The sequence below is a fragment of the Choloepus didactylus genome, chromosome 2 (genome assembly GCF_015220235.1).
Source record: "Choloepus didactylus isolate mChoDid1 chromosome 2, mChoDid1.pri, whole genome shotgun sequence".
In the NCBI taxonomy this organism is placed as follows: Eukaryota; Metazoa; Chordata; class Mammalia; order Pilosa; family Megalonychidae; genus Choloepus; species Choloepus didactylus.
The window spans coordinates 122,469,987-122,490,440 of NC_051308.1; the positions used below are offsets into that span (position 1 = coordinate 122,469,987).

Here is a 20,454-nt window from a genome sequence, read left to right on the forward strand (position 1 = left end):
CTAAATATATTTTTTGACCGTCAAAAAAAAAAAAAAAGTAGGAAGAAACATTTCACTTTTTGCCTGTTAACCCCTATGTATTGATACCGATTTCTTCATCACTTCCTCAGAGATGTCTTCCCTGACTAGATGATTCCGTTTTAAGCCCTCCTAGCTACACAGTACCTCTCCTTTATAGACCTCATCAACATTGCCTCTTCACGTCCATTTGTGAATGTTTGATTACTGCCCATCTCCCTTACTAGACCGTAAACTCCAAGAGGACAGGGGCCATTTTTATTTGCTTTCCATTGTATTTCCAGTACTTAGCACTATCTGGCATAGTAGGTACTCAATAGATATTTTTTAGTTAACATGTGAATAACTAAGCAATAAAACTATTCTTTCCTTCTTTCCTTTCATACACAGGGGTTAAGTTGTTTTTTCATTTTCATCTCCACATCTTAGCTACTGACTCCTGCAGTATTTTATACTGTAACAGACCCTCATTTCATTTTTATTTATGAAAAACTAAACTAGGTTACATGCCTGGCAATTCTAAATTCCTAGTATAATTCTCTTTGGCCCTGCAGGTGTGCTTTTTTAAAAGTTCTTTCTGTCTTTCACTAGGGCAAGACTATATAACACGTAGCACAATATCCCACTTTGCGAACAGTTCTCTCAAGGTATCGTGGTAGATACCAAGATTCCAGACAACCAGAGAGGCCATGCTTCGCATGGGCATCTCCATGATTATCCTTTTGGTGCAGGATAATCTGGTTTCCCCTTTGAGCCCTACTGAAAGCCAATCCATTGGGCAGCACAGACAACCCAGCACAGAGGAAACAACCCAGTATTCAAAAACAGTCATACTAAATCACTACACACAATGACTAGAGAAAGAGGTTACGTCCCATGAAGATATGATTCTACCTACTGCTGTTCACGATTGCATGGCAATATAAGTCCTTGAAAGGCCTGGGATCCCATCCACCCATGGCATGTTCAATTTTCTTGTTTGATCAGAACTGCTAAAGAGAAGTCAATCTATAAACCTTCCATGAAGGCAATTCTGACACATAAGAAATAGCTTGTAAATCAGAGATGTTGAGCTTTGGTGAGAGATGTTCACCAACAGGCTTTCACCTGCACCCAGGCTGCCATTTTATTCTCTTTTTCCCAGACCTGGTCCAATAGCAATGACACTCTGGCATTTGTACATTTCAGTTTATAAAGCATTTGTTACCTCATTTCATCCTTGCCCAAGTCTGGCAAGGTAGGCAGGCTCCTAAAACAAATCTGGAAGGAGCAGTGATATCACATAAAAGAAGGCTGGTTGACACTGGCAGGACTTGTAGCACCTCAGGGGAGCATCTCAGAAAGGTCACTACGTTGCGGGATGTTGCTCGTTGCTAGAGGCTCCAAAGATCCACCTTGTCAGGCCCAGAACTTAAGAAATTGACTACACTAACTAAAATGCATATGAACCTAGAAGAAATACATGTATATCAATTATATTAATTCATAATGAGACACTTCCACCTGGGGACTAGATATTTTAAAAGTGTCTGTTTAATGCATTTAGTATAACCCATTAGGACAGTGGTTCCAGCTTTTTCTGTAGCCACAGCCCATCAATAGCATCTCCGTTACAGGAACACTTACCCAAGACATAATTAGTGGCTTTGATAGCTTAGAACCAAAACCAGGAAAACAAGAAAATGTTTCTAATACCAGGAAGGGTCTATCTTATGACAGACATTTGCCAATGGGCTCTGAGTATCTGAAGACTGCATTCATCTCCAAAATATAAAAAATAAAGAGCAAGAATGCTTGAAGCCCAAACAGACCCTAAACAGTGCTCGAGATGGACACTACGTTCATTTAACACCCCTTCTGACAAGATGGAATAACTCTATCATCTACCTAGTCAAACAGGTTAGAGTAGGTATATTTATTAGTAAATTCGTGGTGGAGCAGAAGGGGGATATATGCTAATCTACCACATTTTACAGAAGAGAGAACTGAGATCACCAGGGCATCTGCAACTAGCCTAATATCAATAAGCAAATGGCAGAGCCAGGGTTTGTATCCTTGCTGGCCTGGGAGCCACTGCTTCTCAGGTGACAATACCTTTGCCCTGAAGTATTGATCTTACAACATAACTCCCTAAGGGTAATCTTATTTCTCTCATTTCTTGATTTTAGTCAGGGACCTCATTGTGGTTACCTGGTTCTGAAAACCATGCCCACCCTACAGATAAGGAAACCAAAGTGTAGAGAAGAAGTTAATGATTTTTTTCAAGGTTACACACCCAAAGGTGAGTAATAACGTGAACCTGGTACTATAGTTAAGTCCAAGTTCTAGACCAGAACTCTTTCCACTGGGCTACACTGTCTTGTAGGCCTTTAGACCTTGTCCTTCAAGACACCGTTGCTCAAGTAGACTCCAGTGCCTCAGTCCATACTGTGACTGAGTGAACACTGGGTTCCATCTCCTAATCCTAACTCTAAGAGGGAAATATTTCTAACTCGGAAGAACTACAATTCTTTCTAGCAGAAGCTAGAATATTTTGGAAAAGACTTCTAATGGAAAGAAGAAAACCTGAATAGTTCCTGTAAGTATAAAACTCTCAAGTGTTTGTATCAGTCATGGTACTAACTGCCATTTAAACAAGTCCATAATTTCACTGGTTTAAAAAAAAAATATTTCTTGTTCATGTCATAGTTTAACATAGGTCAGCTGGGGCAAGGAGGGAGGTGCACATGGGGAAAGCTTTGTTCCACAGTTGTTCAGGGACCCCGGGACTAGATGGCCAAAGGGTCCACGGCACAAAAACAAAAAGGTTCAGAACTCCTGGAACCTAGTGGCATTACCATTCCCTAGGGCTCTGTAGTCTTCCATCAGTTCCTCTGTATCCAGCAGGCCCACGAGGGACGAAACTTCATGAAGAGTCACTAAGAAAGCGTTAGAGGATAACCTAGAAATGACTAACTCGCTGCCCTCCACATTCCGTTGAGTAGAACTAAGTAATATGGCCCCATCTAACTGCAGCAAAGACTGGGAAATGCAGACTCTCTGGGTGTCCAGAAGGAAAAGAAAATAGAGTGTGGCAAACACATAGCATGAATGGCTCTGCTACATTGCTAAACACATATTTATTAGATGGTATCAATGATAACACAAATACTAAATGATACCCTAGAAATACCAAGTGATATACAAAATGATACAAATGCTGCAAAGCTTGTAAAAATACAAAAATTTGTCAAATTAAATACTATAAAAAATGACACTACAAATACTAAATAATACAAGTGTTAAATGGTATGATGCAAAAACTAAATGAGGCAACAGAAATGCTAAGTGATACAATAATACTAAAAGATATAACTACCAAATTATACAATGACACAAATACTAAATCACACAATATCAAAGGATACAGTGATATGAATACTAAACACGTGCTTACATACAAAGCATCACCCTGATCTTAAGACTGAGAGGAAGAACTGCCTGAACTGAGACAGCTGCAGAGGAGCTGCTGCAGGGATCTGCATTCTGCTCCCGCCATAGAGAGATGGTTACAGGAGCAGCCTCGGGGGCAAGAAGAAATGGGGGGGGGGGGGGGCAGTGTGCAGCCCAGGTAATGACACTGGCTTCCTGATCAGCTGAGAACAGAAAGGTGAGGGCTTTTTGAGCTTTTACAAAAGCATACGTACAACTCTTCCAGAGTTGTCCCAAATCATCTAACACCAGCGTATTTTCTTCTATCTGAAACAATTTATTGGTTTCTATACCACTCAATCATTAAATCACTCAACCAACTCATTAACATGATGCCTGATCCTCAATTCTGGGGGCAAGATTATGTCTCATTTTAAAGAGGACATAAGGCTTGACAGTGAAATGGAATGCCAAGAACAGAGTGCAGGGATCCCGGTTAGGTTGTTATCTTCAGATCCTGATTCAAGCCAACAGGGGCACTATTCTGAGCCCTATAAGCAGGTTAGATGCCAAAAAGAACTTTGAGGTCAGCCAGGGTGAGTTTGGTGACAGATTCTCCAGTTCCTGATAGGACCTGCTTGGCCAAATCTTTCTTTTTTTCTTGAAGCTGTAAGATCTTCTCTTCCACTGTTCCCTCACAAACAAATCTAAAAAATAAATAACAATCAAACCTCAAAGCAGTGTATCTAATAACAAATTTAAAATTCTACTATGTTTAGTTTTTAAATGAGATTTCTTCCTTTGTTCTGGTTTTCTTGGATTCCGTTAAGAGCCCTCTGTTTAGAGAATCCAAATAGCCATGACTTAATATATGTCCATTTAAAATGATGACACTCAAATTGACTCTTTCTGAAGCTAAGATAACTGAGGAAGACCAAAATCAGCAAAATATATCCCTTATCTGAAAAAAGTAAGCAATCCAGCTTTCATCCAAAAAGCTCCTTCTTAATAAGGTCTGGAGGCCTTAAAACTTACCAAGTTTATGCCAAACATTTTTGTGTTCTTTTAAATATAGAGCTTCCTATTTCTTGGCTAATTCACATTGAAAGCAGGGTTTGCAAACTGAGGAAATGCCACTTTTGTCATTTGTTCCTGCATTAACAAGTATTTATTAAACATTCACTATATGCCACATACTACACTAGGTGTGGGGATGGAAGGATGAATACAAAGGAGATCATAGGAGAGCAAAACAAAGAAATAACAGTAACAATGCAACCCAGTAAGTGCCATAATGGAAGTATGTTCAGCGTACAAAAGGAGTAAAAGAAAATCTGTCTGGGGCGGTCAGGGAAGGCCTCCATTGAAGAGTTCCTTCTTAATGTGTGATCTGTAGGATCAGCAAGGCTTTGCCAGCTGCAATAGTGGGGAGGGCATTCGAGAGAATGAGAACAATGTGTGTAAATCCATGGAGGAGTTTTAGAGCAAGGAATGTTGGAGGAAGATCAAACCAATCGGTATAGACTGGGCAAAAGTCACAAGCACGCAATCATGTTGTTTGACGAACGGCAGAAGCTCAGGAGTCTGGTAGCGACCAGATGATGAGCAGTTTTACATGTCAAAATCTAGAGTAGCTTACATGTTAAAATCAAGATTTTATCCTATAAGTGATAACTACTGAAGAATTGGAGGAGTGTAATGACAGATTTATTAGTTAGGAAGTGCCCCTTGGTGGTGACGTAGAAGAGGGCAGGAGTCAGTGAGGGAAGGGTTAGAAGATTCAGTTACCAAAAGAGAAAAGGTGAGAAATGACAAGAGCTTGACAGAAGAAAATGGCAGTGGGGGTGGAAAAGAAAGGAAGGTTATAAGAAATGTTTAGAAAATAAATTTAAAGGACTTGGTGTGTGAAAAGTAAGAAAAAGGGAGAAGTCTAGTTTCTGGCTATATGATTAGATGAATAGTGATACCAGTCACAAAAACAAGGAATCCAGAAGAATAAATAGACTTGAAGTGATGTGGAAAAACAATTTTAGTTTGAGGTCCTGGAGGATGCACTGGTACTTGCTATACAGTGGGTACGCAATAGGTATTTGGTGAATAAGGTGAATGAAATGAATGAATAAATAATAGATGAGTATGTGGACACTCAGGAAGTTGGCAGAGATTTGTATATGCAGGCCTGAAGTTTAGGAGACCTGAGAACTAAAGATACAGATTTTGGACTTACTGCTTCTGTTCCCTTCTTGACTATGAGTACCAAAGAGGGAGCACCTCAGGAACGTGTTACAAAAGTGATCACCAAATACTGTCCTTTAAAACATTACCAAGGAAAAACTTGGGAAGGCTTGTGGGTGCTGGGAGACCTTTACTTACCTGTGTATGACAACATCTTTCTCCTGCCCTACTCGATAAATTCGGTCACAAGCTTGATCTTCGAGTGCTGGATTCCTGTCAGAATAGAGAATAAAGCTCAGAGATGCTGACATTCCTAAGCCATGGGTATACAAATGACAGCCTATGGGTCAAGTCCAGCCCAAAGCCTACAAGGCTGTGAGCTAAAACTAGTAGTTGCATTTTTAAGGTGTTGTTGAAAGAAAGGAAAGGAAGGAAGAAAGGAAGAAAGGGAGAAAGAAAAGAAAGAAAGAATATGCGACAGAGACGTGTGTGACCTGCAAAGCCTAAAATATTTACAGAAAAAGCTTGCCAACCCCATTCTAGGTTACGTTGGCCTATCCCAGACACCTGCTTGCTCTCTGAGAAACTTGGGTTAGATTACAATAATAACACCATCATCACTTGATGACTATAAGTTAATGAGGTGAAACATACACTCAACTTCAGTCACAAACTGGATGACCCTGGGCAAGTCATTTAACCTCAGTCCTGCAGGCTTCAGATTCTAACCTGGAAAATGTGAGGGCTGGCTAAATGATATCGAATATGTTTTTCAATTTTAATATTCTATGATTCAGCACGCTTTGTATGACTGCATGTTATGTGAATATATCTCAATAAAATTGAATTTTTAAAAAAAGTATATATAGCTGTGCTGGTTTGGATATATTTTGTCCAAAGCCATCTTCTTTAATGCAATCCTGTGGGGACAGACTTACTAGTATTGATTAGGGTGGAATAAAAAAAAATATATATATATTCTATGATTCAACTAAGGAGACTCAATTTTCCTTCTTATAGATTCTCATTCAAAACTCCAAACTCAAAATTTTCTTATTGTACCTCTTTAAAATCTTGGATCACGTTCTCTATTTCAGAAAACAGCGTAATTCCCACCATACATTCCCAACATGCTTTCCTCACTCACATGTATTGGAGGGTCCCAAGAATAATAAATCCCAAATCCAATCTCCCAGAAGATAACAGGTTGGCCTGTTTGTACATCTGGGCTGCCTGGAAAATTAGACAAATGACAATCCCAGCAGCAGTGCCTGCAGCAGTGATCCCTGATTGTCAAAACTGGAAACCCAAACATTGGGACTAATAATTCTGACATATTCTCCTAGCAACACACTAACTCGTTCACTTTGTTTCCAGAAAGGTCGCTGCTACACTCCTGGTATTGACATGACATGCAGCGCTTCCAGGGGTGATGTGTTAAGTGTATTTCTAACATAATTAGAAATTCATTTGCCTTTTTCTTTAGGAGTAACGCTTCCCCTTCTCTTCCAAGGTTAACATTTTCTTGGATCTCAACAAATCTGCCTGCAATGTGGTATTTTGGAGAAGAGGTAAAACTGAGAGGTGTTAGCTCTTAGCTAGGAGGAAAAGCTCTGCTCCCAGTTTCCATGGAAACAAATATGAGATTAAAAATAAAGTGAATGGACTATTTTAAGTAGTCATTTGAAGCCCTGCTTGCTCAGGAATTCAGGGAAGTCAGCTAGCCCGACAGCCTGTTTAGATCTGTGGTTATATATGCATGGAGGCATCTCTATGATTAAAAAAAAGAGCACATACAACATAAAAAGTCCTTATTGCCCCTTTAACCCACTGGTCTCCCAGCTATGCTGGGACAATTAAAAAATCCAGAATAGTTACCAGTGCATGTCCAGAAGAAAAAGATGGTTTCCTCCAGTTAGGTTCAGACCAACACCTCCAGCCAAGAGAGAGATTAGCATAACCTCCAAAAGGAAGCACACCATTAACTTTATACAGACTTGGTCTCATAAGACATCTCTCCTGTCTCAGGTTCAAGCCCACAGCCAATACAGACAAAACAATGAGTTCCTATTAAATTTCCTTCTGTGTAAACACATGCCTCACCTTTGAGGAAATTCTTCACATTTTTGTGTGTGTGTGTGAGTCAACCTCAAAAAACTAATCGTATGTCTGCCAAAATATACAAGCACCATTCTTTAAGAGCCCTGGGGGTCGTTAGCTTGATAAGCTTTCCATTAACCAGATTATGTCCATCCCATCAGTCCTCCCCACCCCAGTGCTACAATGATACTCCTGCCTATCACTTTACGAATGCTTTCCAAATTCTTACTATCCATGATTATATGCCTTTGTTCTTCCATTTCCCTCCATATTTACTCATATCTAAATCCCACCTCTCTTTCAAGGCCTATCCCAAATACTGCCTCCTCTGCAAAGATCCTCCTGATCTCAAGCAGTTCTGATCTTACTCCCCTTTTAGCCCTCATGATTTTATCCTCTTCAGAATATTTGTACACTTTGATATGTGCTCTAATAAATGTCTAATAAATTATGAACCCTTGGAGGGGTCAAAGCTATAAATATTCAAAATAAGTTTTATCTGTAGAATTGAAAATGGTTTGCTCTGTGTTACACAGCTCTGACAGGAATGGCTTGTACCTGAGGGTCCCTGGATTTGCTGTTGAATGCCTCTACCAAGTCCATCCTCTGTTTGGGGTTGACAGAGCCATCGATGGTGGCGTAGGTCAGTCCATGCCTCTTAAGGTGCAATGCCACAACTTTGAGCATGCAGGTCCACTGAGAGACAATGACGCTGGAAGGAAGAGTCAAATGAAAATCCAAACACCCCCAAGACAGAGCAAATTAAACTCATCTGCAGGGCTTTAATGTCCCTATTAATCTTAAGAGTCAGTCACCAAATGGAGGTGAGGGAAGGCTTTCTGCTGCCTAAGGGAAAAAGGTACATAGGTCACATTATGAGATTATACTGCTTCCAGTTATTTAGATCCACTCTACAACTAACGTGTATTAAATGAAGTCAGAATAAGGTGGCGGCCAGGCTAAAGCAGTGATTGCAGCAACCTTCTATTATTTGGGGTCATGGTGCTCATCCAGAGATGATGTGTGGTCCTGCAGCAAAGGGATACAGGCCACCCTCTCCTTTGCCAGCCTGAACACGTTGCAAGGTTTCTCTACTTCCCCCAGGGAGGTTTTATTTAAAGTTTAAAATTTGTTTTAGATTTAAATATTTCATATATACAAATGCAGGTGTACAGCATATATATGTTATAACAAATAAAATGAAATTCCTTGCATCCATGCATGCAGTTTAAGAATATCACTAACACTGCCAGAGCTCCCTGTCTGACCACACACTCTCCCTCCCTTTTGCATTTGTCATTCCCTTGCTTTTCTTTATATACTTTTAAATGTTTCTTCAGATGCTTAGCTTACCCTGATCCTTTAGGGATTTCCTTTCCAATCTGTAACCACAATACCGTAATTAGAAATCATAGGGAATTTGTGCTTTCTGCTGAGCACAACTAAAGAGTTTTGCTATAAAAAGCTGCGATTTATGACTATCCACAATATCAAATTTTCTTGCTTAATTACAACTATTACTTAGATAACGAAATAACACGCTTACCTCTTTTGGGAGCCTGAATTTCTTTGGATTGCTTCCAATTCTGCCAATAGAGATGATATCTGGGAAAATGTTACATTGAAATACGTAGGTTTGAGCAAATTCAATTTTCTCCATCTTCTCTCACATGAAATCCTAGATGTCTCTTTGTTTCTAGTCTAACCCCTCTCTATTTCCATTCTCCTCTATGTGGCCCAAGGGTCATTTCTAAAATGTAAATTTGTCATTTCCTTTCCTGGCTAAAGCCCCTTCAATGGCTTCCCACTGAGGATAAAATCTAAATTCCTTAAAATGACCTACTGTACATGTAGTATGCCTTAAAGTACATAAAGCTCTCTCATTATTTCCTTCTGCAAATGATAGGATAGTACCTTCTCTTTTCCAGTAATGTGCTAGCGGTACAGAAATGAACCAGAAGGTACTGTCCCTGCCTTGCCACTCTGGCCTCTGCTTACTTCTCTAGACTTATCTCTCACTATGCCCTCCTCAAACTTGATGCTCTAATCATACCAAAAGTTTTCCTCCAATAAGCTACTCTCTCATCCATACTGTTCCCTCTGCCTGGAACACCCTTGCCTGCTAGTTTAATGCCACTTCTTGGGGGTCTTTTCCAACCCCCAAAGTATGGGTGAGGGGTCCACAGCCTATGTGCTACTTTAGCACCTTTTGTTTCTACTTGTCATGGTCCTTATCACACTGTATATTAATTGCTTATTAATCATCTCTTGCTTTCACAACTCGAGATGCCCCAAGGAGGCAGGGACAGTACATTCTGGTTCATTTCTGTACCCCTAGCACATTACTGGAAAAGAGAAGGTACTATCCTATCATTTGCAGAAGGAAATAATGAGAGAGCTTTATGTACTTTAAGGCATACTACATGTATTGTAGAAAAGGACCTGCCCAGTCTGAGGAACACTTGCTAAAACTTCTAAACAAGGCCTCTGGGTATTTACTAAAACTCCTCAGGGCATGAGTGAGTCCACATGGCAGGAGTCAGTAAGAATAAGTAGAGAATGCCTTTGGAGAAAAACTGGGTTCTTCCTGACCGCTAATGTGAAAGACTATCAAAAGCCTGCAAGGGCCCTAGAGTTCATCCCCAGAATGCTGGAAGAAAATTGGATCAGGAATCAAGAGATGATCATAGTTCTCGCTCTGTCATCAAATGGCTGCACCACCTTGGAATCCCAGTTAAGAATTCAGATTTCTCTTCAGTAAAAAGATGGGCTTGAACCAGATGAACTCTAGGAGGCACCCTTAGCTCCTACATTCTATAATTTTGTTGGTATAACAGTTACCTGCAGGGATCATCCACCATGCACGAGGCTGCTTTTCAATCATAACACAAATCTTGATGCCAGAGTAGGAAGGGAGTCAAAGGACTCTACCGTTTTGAATTAGGAGGGAGAAAATCAGGTAGACTTGTTTTATTTCAGTTAATAAGAGAACAGAGCACTGAATTGCCTGGTGATTTGGCAACTCCAGGTGGTAAAAGGTACACTGATTCAAAGCTAGAACTCACATGAAAAAGTGAAGCTCTCCTATAGGAAAATGTGTGAGGAATCTAAATCTCTCTACCAAAATAGAGGAGACAAAAACACCTTAGTACAGACTATATGCTATGTGAAATTAGGAACCCCCTACTTGATAAGTCAAGCCCTTGATCTTGAAGCTTGCTCTTGTGAAACTTATGGCTGTAAAAGGGTGGCTCAGCCTTCATATAATTATGCCTAAGAGGCACCTCCAGAGAAACTCTTTTGTTGCTCAGATGTGGCGTTCCTGTCTCTAAGCCCAAATCAACAAATAAATGCATTAACCTCCCCCCGACATGGGACATGACTCCCAGAGGAGTAAATCTCCTTGATGATGTGGGACAAAACTGGCCCAGACATCGAGGGATTAAGAAAGCCTTTTTGAACAAAAGGGGGAAAAGAAAGGTAACAAAATAAGGTTACAGTGGCTAAGAGATTTCAAATAGAGTCAAGAAGCTATCCTGGAGGTTACTCTTATGCAAGCTCCAGCTTAGATGTCCCAAATGGCCACAGCATGCCAAGCCCTAACCAACAGTAGTCCTAAAATACCTAGGTCCCTATCTGAGACTCTACAAAAGTTTCACTCCCTAAGTTTATCCCTCAGAAACTTAAATCCACCAGAGTGTTCCTATGCCAGTCAAGTCCTAAAACTCAGAGGCAACAGCCTCTTTAAGAACATCAACCTGATGCAGCCCCCTTCCCCATAATGTCAATACCCCTTTTCAATATGAACAAGTTAGGGTGGTCACTACCTAGACACCCCTGAAGATCGAGAAAGTGATTAAAAGAGAGGAAGGGGTAGGTAGTAACAGACAAGATAGGATTTAACAAAGGATTATGAATACTGAGTCTTTTCTTTATATATATATATTTAGATGCTAGTGTATTAGAATAGCTAGAAGGAAATAACTGAAACGGTGGATCTGCAACCCATAACATTCTTTGAAATTTGCTCTATAGCTACTTGTTAAATTGTACTTTGAAAGTTATTAACTTTCTATATATATCTTACATTTCACAATAAGGAAAATCAGTGGAATTGTGGAAATGTAACCCATAACATTCTTTGCAATTACCTATATAAGCACTTGTTAAATTGTACTTTGAAAGTTATCACCTTTCTGTATATATGTTATATATCACAATAAGGAAATAACTGAAATTGTGGAACTGTAACCCATAACATTCTTTGAAATTTGCTAACTACTGGTTAAATCATACTTTGAAAGTTATCACCGTTCTGTAAAAATGTTAAATTTCACAGTAAAAATGCATTAAAAAATACCTTAGTGCTTTTTCTTGTATCTTCAAAAAGCTCCACCTCGAAGCATGTGCCATTAAGGGACACAGTGGAAGAGGGCTCTGAGCTCTGGAGTTCAGACAAGGTCAAAGCACTGAGCTGCTCTTCCAGGGACAGGACAAGGCCTTCACTCTTCAGTTCTGTGGGGTCCAGGGCCTGGTAGAATAAAGAAAGCGGACAGGAGCAGGGAAGGTCTTTGGCAGCTGAGGCAGCCATTTACCTGCTAATGAAGTGTTGACAGCTTAACACTTCACACAGCAAATGTTTTGTAATTTATCATGAGTAATTCCACAGAGAAATTCCGATTAAACTGTAATTTTCAAGTTTTTAAAAAAAAATTTTTTTTTAAACCAGAGTAACGATAAATCAAATGCTGGAACTTTTTTAAAGATTTTCCAGACAGACTACATGAGTGTTCTATTTTCCCCAGCTGAAACAATAGCTAATTAAACTACTGACAATCAGAATAAAGTACTGCAGCTCCCCAAGAGTGTAGCATACTCTCTTAATTACGGATGTGCCTCTATACAATGTAAAGGCAACTTTTCAAACTGTATTAATACCTGTTTTCATACCTTAACTTAAAAGCCTCAATACTGCCTGAAAGCAGAAAACGCCAATAACTAAATTAGCTTTACGACATCCTGAAATAACAAAGCATTCATAAATTATTTCCTTTTTAACAAAGAAGCCAAAAAACACTATCCCAGACACTACAGAAATAGCACGATTAACATAAAATAAAGTAAAATGAGCAAGTCCCTCCCACCCACTCCCCACTGAACACCAAAACATCATTTTCCATGACCCAGCAGATGGGATCACAGCAGCAGGAGACTGAAAGGGACCTCTCAGGTGGACCCTCTGGTGCACCATATTACAATGTCCTAAGGGCTTTTCTTACCGACTTCAGTAAAGAAAGATGACAGCAACACTGGCGGAGTCTCAGCAACTGTGACAAAATGTGGGCAGTGCTGGATGTCTGAGAGTCCAAGGCCACAGGGCAGCCAGGCCCACTGGATCCAAACTCCTGTGTCACTTCCAAGAGTGCAAACAAACCACGAGAAATAGTACAGGATTTCAGAAAGAGAAACACGGGGAAAGAATCGGGAACTAAATGAGCCTGTTGCATTGTTTGATCTGAGATTCAATAATATAGTTATAACTCGCTTCTATACCAACCAAGAATTAAGTCAAATGAAATACTGGTTTTCTTTATAGACCTAACTGCATTTTAATAAAGCAGATTTAGAAAACAATAAAAAAGAAGTTTAGATGACCAGGTCTGGTGTCTGGCAAATCAGCATATTTTACTTTGGTTGGGGTGCCTAGCTGAGGTCAAGTCTCTGGCACCAAGAATTTCATAATCACCCATCTCTGTTATCTTACTGAGTCTGAATCCCTACTTTCCCTAGTTACATGTATTCATAAGTATCCCACTACTTACCTCTACTGAATGGATTATCAAGGCTTCTTCCAGATTGGCTGTATCCACTTGCATGTCTTGTTAGATAAGACTGCAGAGCTGACCTGCCTCAGACAAAAAAGAAAATGCATGTATGATGGTCTCTAAAACCAAACAGATTTACAGTGATTACTGCTTAACTGTGCTTGCAGTAGGACCTTGGTAAATTATAGAAGGGAACTTGTTAAACAATGCCAAAACCATAGCAAGCAATGGCCAAAGGTGATGAAAAAGATATCATTAGTTTTAAAAAATATGAGCTAGCAATAAATACATGGTATAAAAAGAGGAAACTGTATTCACATCGGAAGTGAAAAGTACCAAGCAGGGGAGTAAATCTGCAATTCAGGAAAGGACAGGATTTCTAGAGATAGTGCAAAGAACAATGACATGAAGGATTACAGAACCCTTTTTAAGCTCCAGTGAGATGCTGATGAACACAAATTGAGTGGCAGGACAAAGACATGTAATTTCCCAATACAGCTGCCTAAGGACCAAGCAGATCTAGTGTGCAGTAACCATACCCTAGGGCTTCCATGCAAGGATCCACTGAGAGAACAGAATAGATTCAGAAGACTTCAGTGTATATATATGAGACAGAGAGGGAGTCAGGGGAAGGGAACATAGAGAGGGGAGATAGAAAAGGGAATGCAGATATCCAACTAATCAATAATACCATAAATATAGTTAGAGGAAACTTGGTCCTCACCTCACTCCCAAGCAAGGACAGGAATAAAACAACAATAAATGTGAGAAGATGCTTATTCATTGCATATACCTCGATCTGGCAAAAAAGACATTATAAACAGTCTGTTCATCTTCTGAAAGCTTTAAATGGTGTGACTGAAATTTACGCTGGGGCAGCATCACCTGGAAGAATAAAAGAAAAAGAAGCTTGCATGAAGCTATACAAATAAACTGAATATTAACAGTTCTAATACCCCAAATTTGACAGTGGGAATCTAGTCATCCCCTGGACAGCAGCTTCTAACCTTCCCTAAAAATAGGATTGCTGTAACACAAGGCAGCAACCCCAGGGCTTCCTCTTGAGGAAAATGGGGCACTCAGAGGTTCCTAAAGCAAAGCAGATGGCTGCTCAACACAAGACAAGGACATGGTCATCCTCCTTCCCAGGCCTCGCCCAGGGTCAGGTTATAAAGGAGATTACCAAGGGTTTGCCGGTGAGGTCCAGCTGATCTTTTGTTCTCCTGAGCAAAAGGCTCTTGGTTAAGATGCTCAACCGTTCTCCTCCTTTCTTTGAGCCATTGTCAACCTGACTCTTCCACAGATGGAACTCATCAAATGGAGAACAACGGAGAAATCTTTTTTTGTCAGGAAAGAAAGGCAGAGTGTAGGAAAGGTGAGGTACAGGAGGATGGCATAAGGGTTCAAATAAGACATAAGAGGAAAAACAAATCAGATTTTCTGTTGCATCTGTCATCCGATCATTTTTAAGTGAATTTCATAGGAAAGCTCTGCTAGACAGAGCAGAAGGATCCAAGTCAGTAATGAAAACCACATTATACAAATGTGAATTTTTCCTTCAACAATGTCTACAACAGGTAAATTATATGTCACAACAGGATATAATATAACCAATAGCTAGAATTTATTCCTAAAGCTTTGAAAGCTAGCAATGAAATACCACATCTTCTCAGATCTTCTTATAGGCTGATTAGAATAAAAAGAAGTATTTTAAAATCAGCATTCTTTTCTGTTTGCTTCAAATAAATTATAGTCTTGACCCCAGGTCATATGTTTTAAAAGGAGAAGTAGCCCAAAACATCTACCATGCTGAAAAAAGGTGACTTTTTTGTTGTTGTTGCTTCATTTAATCCAATCTGTCCTCTATTTCTGCACATATATAGACTGATGTAATCAAAGTTCCACACCAGCCAACTGATCAACAGAAATTTTCTCATAAATGTTAATTCTTTTGTTCTTTACAGGTTGACTATGTCATCTGCTATGCAAAAAAATCTGGCACACTTTGGAGCTTTACCATGAGAGGTAAAATAATTATGAAGGGTTACCAGAAGGATTCACATTTACGTAATCTCAAAAAGTTTACTCACTTCAGCAGCGAATACATGTCCAACAAGTTGTTTTGAATGGGGGTCCCTGTGACAGCCCAGCGGGCATGGGCTTGCAGCCTACACACAGCTATGGATGTCTGCACTCGGGGATTCTTAATATTGTGAGCTTCATCCAATATGATTCGACCCCAAACTATTCGAAGCAAAGGTGTTGAGATTTTCTGGAAGAAACACAAGTGAAACCCAACAGTACGGGAAACTGTAATGTCCTCAAAGAAAAAAGGGGAAATAGAAACAAATATTGAGAACCTACTCTTACCTTCAAATTTGAGGGCTGAGATATAGTACACTAAAATATAAGTTTAAGAAACACTCAACAAATACAAATAAACAATTCACTTGAGGGTTCAAGTCCTTGTGCTTAAGGTGCCTAATAGTAAAACATTTTCTAACTTGAGTTTTCATTTATTCTTTCAACACTTTTGAGTAATGTCTATGGGCCAGGACTACACTAGGTATTAAGCCTGCAAATTCACTCATTCAATGAAATATGTACTAGATTTTACTACACATACTAAATTTTCTAAAATTCACTAAAAATTGACTAAGAGTCCACTTTCATATGTAAGACACTAAGCCAGAAATAAAGGACAGTTCCCACCCTCAAGGAGCTCAACATCTTGTTGGGGAGACAAACAAGTAAAAAAGATAATTACAACACGGTTTATGTCTAATAAGTTCCACTGGATTATTCAATACATGACAGTAGGAATCTGGTCAGTCTTGCTCAAATGCAGAATCCTCTAATATCTGTAATAGCATCTGGCACATAGTACTCAGTATTTGCTGAATAAATGGAGTGCTATGACCTAGGTAAGCACAAGGGGCTGTGAGAGGCATGCAACCAAATGGGGTAAAAGTGGGAAGTAGTCAGGGAAGGATTCTTGAAGCATGTTAAAAAAAAAAAAAATTAACCTGAGAAAAGGAGTGGAGGAAAAGTATTTCATTCAGAGAGAGAGCAAAGGCACAACAGTGTGACCAAGCACGGCATGGAACTCTAAATCCCTTGGCATGACAAAGCATGAGGTGCCACAGGTAGGAATGGGGTATAGGGGAGATGAGGGACATGCAGGTAAGGCAAGATCATACAAAGCCTGATATATCATGTAAAGGAATTTGGATTTTATCCCGAAAGTAAGGGAGAACCACTGAGGAATATGAAAAGTTTGTTATCTGCAAAGAAGTCCAAGTTGTGCATAAGATGGAGAAGTATTCTAGAGATGCCCACAAATACAGAAATCTGTGAACATAGGCAAAAGATTAGGTCTTGGAGAAAAGTCCCACAATAATTATGCAATAAGGCCTCTACACTATATAACTGAAATTACCCTGCATCCACTAGCAAACATTCCATTTCTTTTCCATGGTTAGCATTTAGCCTCTGGCCCATTTGTAGCCCTATTATTTGCAAACTCTTTTTCGGGGGGGGCAGATTGAGGAGGGGAGGCAGGGAATAATGGATTAACACCAAAATATCAGTACTAAAAACGTGTCTGCATGCTTCATATAAAAAATATCATAAGAGTATACCTCCAAATATTCTAAAATAAAATTGCAACGAATGAGTCTTTCCTATGTTCATCTGAGTATTAGCACCATAACTGCAATGTGGTTATCTTTAGTTTTAAAAAGTAGCTAAATATTGTGCCAAAATTCAACCTTCATCATGGAGGTGGTTTTCTGGAATAAACCAGAGATGCAACTGAGGAGAGAACTCCTTTTTACCAGGTGGAACATTTCGGACATTTCTGACCTCACAGGAAAGTACCTTTGCCATCTCTGAGCCTGTAAAAAAAGATTCTCATTAAATGATGGGTAGATCCAACCCTTTCCCTGGCTATCCCCAAACCTCACCTCCACAATGAGGTTTGTTCCTGGGATCTCTCCCTCTTGCTTCTTTGTGGGAATCTCCTTGGCCAGAAGGCTATAGGTAGTGATCACGATGTCATATGTGGAAAGGCTGCATAAATATAACACAAAGCAAATGGTAAAAGATCCCTTTATGGACTCTGATAACACAGAGAGGCAGAGGTGACCTCATTATAAAAATGCCTATGGCTAGGACAGACTGCAGAATTCATTAACTTAGGTCCTTCATCTGTATACACAATTTTGGAGACGTAAGTTTTATCCACTTGGCTCCCCTCTCTTATTCTTGATGATTGTTATAGTCTGGCTCATGGTAGACAGATTAGCCTCTCTCTTCCTACCTGATAATTAAGAAAGGAAAATCTCTGACTGGGATTCATCAGAAGCTTGATATGATCTGACCAGAACAGAAGGTAGGGTAGGGTTGAGAGTTAATATTTAATAATTATGTGAGATAGATGATGCTAAAGTTCCAGGGAAGTAAGAAAGCCTTGACACATATTTGTCTTAGGTCAAGGAAGCTTTCTTCCCACCACAGTATACGTGTGGTAATTTGTGAAAAACCATTAACCTAGCTCTGACAGTATAAAAAATACAGGCTGTAAGCTTTCAGTTTATCTTGCCTATACTCACTCCATGTGGAGAGTCTTAATGAAATATTAAGTTTCCCATGGAGCTTAATATTGTGTACCTGAAAGAATTTTAATAAATATTTCTTATGAAAACATTATGCCTAATTTAGAGAGGCATCAACTTCTGTATGCTGCCTTAATATCATATAAAGATGTATAGCTGAGAATGATTCCAATCGGTCAGTTAGCACACTCTGAACACCAAACTAGGTATGATCGAGGTGCAAATCAAGTGACACCCCAAGTATTTCTGAATAACAATCTGGAACAAAGGAAGGCAACTTACAAAATCCTATGCCGGAGAAGACATACAGGTCAGCTACCGCTGCCCTGATACTCTCCCCCTGTGAAGTGACTACCAGCCAGGAGATTTGGTGTGTATAAGACTGAGGGTCACCAATTTGGCAATTCACTCCAGAAAAACTATTGCCCCATTCTTTAGGAGAGAAAATATCCAGTACTGGAGGTTGGGGAAAGAGAATACTTAGAAGCAGATACAACGTTGTTCTCATCCTCGAATAGATCAGCAAAGTATTCAACCCAGATCTTCACATCACAATTAGAAAAGGAGAAAAATTCCTTTAAAAACCAAAAGACAAAGACTAGAACTAAGATATTACCATTTGGGGGAATATTTTCTTTTTTCCTTCATATCCCTTCAGGAACTTTGCACTTAAGTCTAGTCATTCTAAATTCTTGAGTCTAAAACTTCTTAGGTAGTTTATATGTGAAATATACAGCCATAAAAATATAATGAGCCATTGCCAACCAATCAATGCATTATATCAATATGCTTTGTAAGACTGGGCTGGTTCCATGGATACTAACAGAAGAAAAATGTGAATTCGGAATAAAAAATTCAGCAACCATGAAATACTGACAGCCTCTTTTGCCCAGGGAATGCTGCTGCCACCTGATGGACGCGGTAGGTATTTCAGGCCTTCGCACATGGCAGCTTTTGTTAAGAGTGACAAGGATACATTAAGGCAACATCCATTTCTCTCAAAATGCACCTCTTAGTACAGGGTAACGGCTGTTGGTGTTGAGAATGAAAATCTGCTTTTGGTCTTCATAAATATCATTGTGTCCTGATTAAATGAAATTTCAAGGACAGTATGTAGTTTCTAGGTGGTATTCTTTCTTTCCTATCCCTACCAGAGAAGGTCAATATGGCTTCTAAACTAAGATGCTGAGCACCTGTAAGATGGGCGATATTCCTGTACTTACGCTTTCGCGCACTGGTCCCGGTTTGGCCCGTGATAGAGATAAACTCTCAGTCTGCTGTTGCTCACACGTTTCTCTACCTCCTTCTTCCAATGATGGATTAAGGAAGCAGGGCAAATAATGAGTGTTCCATGGGAAGTAAAGATAGAGGACTCTTAAGAGGAGAGAAAAATAAAGACCTCATTACATTCATCGAAGAGCCTTTAGACTTCATCAAGGCATTAACTCTTTCTCCTGACTGACTTTATTATTCCTTCAATCAATATTTTAACAACTGTCGCTCTTATTTCCATAGTCTACCGCAGAATAGGAACTAGAAGAGATGGTCTTTCAAACCAAAACACTTAATTATTTATTTTCCATCATAAAAGTGCAAGACAGAGGGACAACAGGCTAAAGAGGGAGAAAGAAGTGACTAGTGAATGATCTTGGTCTAAAAAATGTGAGGCATTTTCAGAGGAGCCAGATCATTTCTGAACTCTTTCTGAGTTGATTCATTATAGGGTGGCACAATTTTTTTTTTCTGAAAAGCATAATTTAATCTATATCCACACTACAATATAAGTACAAAAACCCTTTTATAAAATAAGCAAACATCATTGTGGAGCCAGTTATTGATGGATTACAAGTCCCTTGCGCCTCCATTAATGTAGTCGAGAACTGATAGGAACATCCCTGTGTGTGTGTGCGCGCGCATGTGTGTGTGCGCCCACACATGCTGTCACTCTGCACAAGGACACAGAATCCAGCCACAACAGTGTTCTTTGGAGGCCCTGAGAGCAGATGCCACAGACTGATTTTCTAGCTATCTGACAGAGAACTGTATTTATATACATGACAACCTTATATTTGGTGTGTCTACAATAATATACAAGATCTTTATAAGTATAAATACAATTATTACATTTTAAAAACAGGTTGAGATAAGATGGAAATGGTCTATGATCTTTTGGATAATTTTCTTTTCATAGCTGATATGGAAAACAACTCCTATCATGGTGACTAATATCTGAACTTGTGACAGATCTTCCTTAAAAGTATTACTTTAACTAATTTGGATCTGCCCTGTAGTTATATATGCAACATTAA

General features: G+C 39.4%; 1 protein-coding gene across 4 annotated transcripts in view; it reads right to left on the reverse strand.

Annotated features, from left to right (window-relative positions):
• Nucleotides 1-3,118: 3,118 nt before the first annotated feature.
• The window catches only part of TTF2 (transcription termination factor 2), a 42,141-nt gene continuing 24,805 nt past the window's right edge, over nucleotides 3,119-20,454 (reverse strand). For 2 of the 4 annotated variants that reach the window (XM_037826273.1, XM_037826271.1), the window contains 13 exons: nucleotides 19,369-19,519; nucleotides 17,495-17,600; nucleotides 15,620-15,801; nucleotides 14,713-14,866; nucleotides 14,323-14,414; nucleotides 13,527-13,609; nucleotides 12,984-13,129; nucleotides 12,065-12,235; nucleotides 9,251-9,309; nucleotides 8,263-8,416; nucleotides 7,483-7,565; nucleotides 5,803-5,877; nucleotides 3,119-4,136 (listed from right to left, as the gene is read on the reverse strand). In XM_037826273.1, coding sequence (XP_037682201.1) covers nucleotides 3,992-4,136; nucleotides 5,803-5,877; nucleotides 7,483-7,565; nucleotides 8,263-8,416; nucleotides 9,251-9,309; nucleotides 12,065-12,235; nucleotides 12,984-13,129; nucleotides 13,527-13,609; nucleotides 14,323-14,414; nucleotides 14,713-14,866; nucleotides 15,620-15,801; nucleotides 17,495-17,600; nucleotides 19,369-19,519 — 1,601 coding nt within the window. In that variant the 3' untranslated portion in view covers nucleotides 3,119-3,991. Of the gene's footprint in view, nucleotides 4,137-5,802; nucleotides 5,878-7,482; nucleotides 7,566-8,262; nucleotides 8,417-9,250; nucleotides 9,310-12,064; nucleotides 12,236-12,983; nucleotides 13,130-13,526; nucleotides 13,610-14,322; nucleotides 14,415-14,712; nucleotides 14,867-15,619; nucleotides 15,802-17,494; nucleotides 17,601-19,368; nucleotides 19,520-20,454 lie in introns of those variants that run through there. The other 2 variants (XM_037826272.1, XM_037826274.1) reach the window with 2 other exon arrangements.